This window comes from Spinacia oleracea, chromosome 5 (assembly GCF_020520425.1).
Source record: "Spinacia oleracea cultivar Varoflay chromosome 5, BTI_SOV_V1, whole genome shotgun sequence".
Classification (NCBI taxonomy): domain Eukaryota; kingdom Viridiplantae; phylum Streptophyta; class Magnoliopsida; order Caryophyllales; family Amaranthaceae; genus Spinacia; species Spinacia oleracea.
This window is the reverse complement of record NC_079491.1, coordinates 79,510,704-79,516,471: the sequence shown is the minus strand read 5'-3', so window position 1 is coordinate 79,516,471 and position 5,768 is coordinate 79,510,704. Positions and strand designations below refer to the sequence as shown.

General features: G+C 40.7%; 1 protein-coding gene across 1 annotated transcript; it reads left to right on the top strand.

Annotated features, from left to right (window-relative positions):
- The first annotated feature begins 999 nt into the window (after positions 1-999).
- LOC110800043 (uncharacterized) lies at positions 1,000-1,434 on the top strand. Its single transcript, XM_022005330.2, has one exon. The coding sequence runs from the start codon at positions 1,000-1,002 to the stop codon at positions 1,432-1,434; it is 435 nt and encodes a 144-aa protein (XP_021861022.2).
- Positions 1,435-5,768: the final 4,334 nt, after the last annotated feature.

Below are 5,768 nucleotides of genomic sequence, written 5' to 3'. Positions count from 1 at the left end.
ATACAAATACAACATTTTAAATGAATAGACCCTATTAATCTAATATACATATATAAAGGAACCATATTTGCTGAACTATTAGAGCGCCACCTAGGATTACTAATGGTTTTGGCCAATGAAAATTAAGATTTCTAATTTATTTTTGAATTAAAAAAATCGAGTGCCACGTAGATAATTAATTAGGTGCCACATAGATATTTTAATTAATTAATTAATTACCAATATATACAATTCCATCCAAAATCAAACGCTCTAATAATTAAAAAATAAATCTAAAATAAAATTCATCCAAAATCAAACACTAATCTAAAATAAAATCCAATCCAAAATCAAACACTAATCCAATATTAGAGCGCCACGTAGCAAATCTAATGGTTTCAGCCAATGAAAAATAAGACTTCAAAATTATTTTTGAATTCAAAAGTCGAATGCCACGTAGATAAATAATTAGGTGCCACGTAAATATTTTTATTAAATAATTATTAATATTTCTTATATACGATTTCATCCAAAATAAAAAACTATAATAATTAAAAAATAAATCTAAAATGAAATTCAATCCAAAAAAAAAAAAATCAATTTATTCTAATATATAAAATATAACAGTTGATATATGTAGAAGTTTTATTTTAACGTAACAATTTAATAGAAACCGTGCATCGCACGGGCTAAAGTCTAGTATTTAATAGATTAGATTATGTTAATATTCGAATTATGTTAATTATGTACAGCTAAATATTCTGTAGAATAGTTACTTATGTATAGCGTATATTCGGTAGAATATGGGCTCTAGGGTTTAGCCCTCTGTACTCTTGTATATATATTCCTAATCTCTCAATAATACGATGACGGAGTGATCACTTCTATCATGGTATCAGACGTTTAGGTAAACACAAACGCTAATCCTCTCCCTAGCCCTAGCCGTACCCTAGCAAGAACAACTCCGGTTCTTCTTCTTCATCTCTTCTTTCTCTCTTCCATTCCTCTCTGTCGAACACCATGGGTGAGGACACCAAAACTCAACACCCTGCTCTTAATGTCAGCAATATCAGAACCTTTATTCTTGTAACCCTTGAGATGGAATCATCTCAATATGTGTCTTGGGCGGAACTTTTTCAGATTCATGCTAGGGCTTTCCTTGTCCTTGATCACATCAGTCATTCCACCACCGCTGTCACGGAGGACGAGACATCCAAGAAGGTGGACGAAGCTCTCTGTTCTCGCCTCGACGCCATTGTCCTCCAATGGATTTATGGCACAATTTCAAATGACCTCCTCCACACCATCATTGAACCAGGCTCCACCAGGTTTCAGGCATGGGAACGCCTTCGGCTTATCTTTCAAGACAACATGAATGGCAGGGTTGTTCATCTCGAACATGAGTTCTCCACCATCTCTATGGCCAACTATCCTAATGCCACCGCCTATTGTTAGAGGTTGAAGATGCTCGCTGACCAGTTGGACAATGTTGGTGCCTCGGTTTCTAACTCTCGTCTGGTTCTCAGGTTGGTTGTGGGTCTCCCCGGCGAGTACCGCAACGTTGCTTCTCAAATCCAACACAAGGACCCTCTGCCTCTTTTTTTTGTTGCTCGGTCCATGCTCCGGTTGGAGGAGCTCTCTCTGCAAGATACTGAAGGAAATAATTCCCTTGGTCCAAGTATGCATTTAATGATAAGTCTAATAAATGCGGTTCAGTATTAATTATACAAGTTAATAATTCATTGAGATCAAGTGAACTGTATGCCTAGCTAGAGGCCGCTTCAGTTCAAGTGGATTAATGATATTAATCCACAGCTTACTCTTGACTGTACCCGTAGGGTCACACAAATAGTACGTAAACAGATCAAGTATTTAATGACATTAAATACTCTATCTAATCAATATTCGGAATCGACGGATCTTGGTTTCAGTGGGAGCTGAGATCGTCCAAGGCAAGTAAATGAATACTCCGGAAACGAAAATATGGATCGTATCGGAAATATAAATATTATCCAAGTTGTAGATGTTGCCGGAAACGGAAACATGGTACGTATCGGAAAATATTATCGGAAATGGAAATATTGCCGGAATCGGAAATATTGCCGGAAACGGAAATATTGTCAGAATCGAAAATATTATCGGAATCGGAAAATAATTCCGGAAACGGAAATATTAAATATTTGTTCGAGACGGAAATCAATTCCGGAATCGGAAATGTTAAATATTGTTCGTATCGGAAATAAATTCCGGAATCGGGAAATTAATCGGAAGCGCGTCGTACGAATTAGCATCGGACGAGCTTGCTAGACGAAGGCCCAACACGAAGCCAGGCCCACGTCCAGCAAGGCAATCGCGCGCCACAACACGCCAGCCCAAGGCTGCGCCAGGCCCACGTCCAGCAAGGCAATCGCGCGCCACAACACGCCAGCCCAAGGCTGCGCCAGGCCCACCGCAAGGCAGGCCCAGCGCGCGCCCAAGGCTGCGGCAGCTCGTGGGCTTCGTGGCTAGTGGGCTGCGTTGTTCGGGCTGCGCGCGCGCGCATGGCACCCCTCGTGGGCTGCTGTGCGTGCGTGTGTTTTTGTGTTCACATACGAAACCTAAAGCGTGTAGGATTCGTTTGATGATTAAATTTCCTAATCCTAAAAAGATAAATTAATTAATTTAGAGTTCTGCTAGGATTCTAGTTTAATTAATTCGTATCCTAGTAGGATTCGATTGCTTATTCCATGGCCTATAAATATGAGTTCAAGGCTCATAATTTAGAACGAGTTTGAAGTATTCAAAGGTAAGAATTTGAGCAAAAATTCAGCCAAACACCTAGCCCAGAATAGCAGAATAAATTAGTACCTTAAGGGCGATTCTAGTTGGTCAATCTTAAGGCGGATCCAGACATGCTGTGGACTTTCTACAGAGGGACGACACTTGGAGTCCTAAAGACTTGTTCTTGTTCGGTTCGGGCGCAGCAAGGGAGGGCACGCTACAAAGAGTATGCATCCTAATTATGCTAATTGTTATGTTGCAATTAATTTGGAATCCTGTCGTTTATGGTTTTTCCGCATGATTTATATTCGTTTATATGTATCATAACCTAACAGATACGGCGGCTCTTGAGGGTGGTGCCGCTATGGTGGCGGCTGCTGATGACGCTACGGCGAATGACAACCCTCACCACCACAACAACAATAACCATGGTGGGTCTTCGAACGGACGGAACAACCGTAACTATCACCACGGTAAGAAGGACGGTGTAGGTCGTGGTGGTGGCCGTGGTGAAGGAAATAATGCCCTTGGTCCAAGTATGCATTCTATGTTAAGTCTAATAAGTGCGGTTCAGTATTAATTAACAAGTTAATAATTCAGTGAGATCAAGTGAGCTGAATGCCTAGCTAGAGGCCGCTTCAGTTCAAGTGGAATTAATGATATTAATCCACAGCTTACTCTTGACTGAACCCGTAGGGTCACACAAATACTACGTAAACGGATAAAGTATTTAATGGCATTAAATACTCCATCTATGGATATTCGGAATCGACGGATCTTGGTTTCAGTGGGAGCTGAGATCGTCACAGGCAAGAAATGAATGCTCCGGAAACGATGATATTGCCGGAAACGGAAATATGGATCGTATCGGAAATATAATATTATCCAAGTCGTAGATGTTGCCGGAAACGGAAACATGGTACGTATCGGAAAATATTATTGGAAATGGAAATATTGCCGGAATCGGAAATATTGCCGGAAACGGAAATATTGTCAGAATCGGAAATATTATCGGAATCGGAAAATAATTCCGGAAACGGAAATATTAAATATTTGTTCGAAACGGAAATTAATTCCGGAATCGAAAATATTAAATATTGTTCGTATCGGAAATGAATTCCGGAATCGGGAAATTAATCGGAAGCGTATCGTACGAATTAGCATCGGACGAGGCCTGCCAGACGAAGGCCCAGCACGAAGCCGGGCCATCGCCCAGCAAGCCAGCGCGCCACAACGCACCAGCCAAGGATGCGCCAGGCCCACCGCAAGGCAGGCCCAGCGCGCGCCAACGCTGCGGCAGCGTGTGGGCCTCGTGGCAATGGGCTGCGAGCTCGCGGGCTGCGCGCACGCGCATGGCGCCCCTCGTGGGCTGTTGTGCGTGCGTGTGTGTGTTTGTGTGCTATACGAATCCTAAAGCTATCAGGTTTCGACATATGATTAAATTCCTATACCTAAAAGGATGAATTAATTAAATAAGAATTCTATTAGGATTCTAGTTTAATTAATTCGTATCCTAATAGGATTACAATTCCCTTTCCATACCTCTATAAATAAAGGCCTAGGGTCATTATTCTGTATAGAGAATTCAAGTATTCAAAGTGATTTTTGAGAGCAAAAATTCAGTCATATAATTGCCTACATTAGCCGAAAATTCTAAGTACCTTAAGGGCGATCCTAGTTGGTCAAGCTTAAGGCGGATCCGGACGTGCTGTGGACTATCTACGGAGGGACGACATTTGGAGTCCTAAAGACTTGTTCTTGTTCGGTTCGGGCGCAGCTAGGGAAGGCACGCAACAAAGTGTATGCATCTAAACTATGCTAAATGATTATGTGTAAATAATATGCTTTCCTGGCTTTATGGTTTTTCCGCATGATTTATGAATTGTCATATGTATCATAACCTAACAGTGGTATCAGAGCCTCTTATTATTTTCATAATCTAAATTGCATGAACATGGTTAAATATTACAAATTTGCAAGAATTAAAAGGGGTGATTAATTTTCGTAATTGTTAATTAATTGCAAATTGCGTTTATTTAATTATACGTACGCAGTTTTTCGGCAGTTTCTTCGTTACTCATCCAAATCGAGTGATTTTTGTGTCTATTCCGCATGTAAAAGGCATTCTAAAATTTTGACAAAATTAGTATTTTTCGGCCGAACCCAGAATTCTCAAATTCGAAGCCTAACTATGACTTTTCGGAGGTTTTAGTTTTTCGAATGCAAAATTTCGTAAATTTAAGATGTTAAATTAAATATTTGCGATTCTTGTTGATAAATCTTGAATTTTTGATTGACCTACTGTATATCTTTAACAAGTTTGAATGCCTAGCCTTGTTAATTATGCAATCTAATTTGTAATTATGATTAATTTGTTGAAAATTGGAATAATTTAGAATTAATTTGATTTTCATAATTAGTTATAATTTAATTAGATACCTATGATTAAAAACCACCATAAAAATTGTAAATTTATGTTAAATTTTAAATTTTTATGACCTAGACTTGAATCCATGTTAATCGGAAATCAATTAAATAATAAGTTTTCAATTTTTCGCCCTAAAATTATGAAATTAATATTATTTATTAATTTGTCATTAATTTTGAATATAAATTTTAAATTTTTATGCGATTCGCTCATATAACTTGCACGCACAAAGCAATGGACGCTACGTGTTACCCTTAAGGGGTGTTGTATAGTGCGGGCATGTGACGACGAGCAAGGGAGCTTGTCGCCCATGCGGTACGAATGCAATGAGCAAGGCCATGGTGCACGAGCACAAGGCAGCAGCCCTGCCTTGTGTCGTGGGCTGTGTGCGATGGGCGAATGGGCGAGGGCGAGAGCAAGGCACGAGCAGTCGCGTGTGGGCAGCAAGCGAGCTGCGCCACAACGCGCACTGCCTCGCGCAAGCATGCGGAGCCTCGCGCGCAGCGAGCGCTAGTGTGCGTGCGACGAGCGCTGCGCCCAGCGATGGCGTGCAGCGTGCTTGTTGCGACGTGCGACGAGCGCTACGCCCAGGGATGGCGTG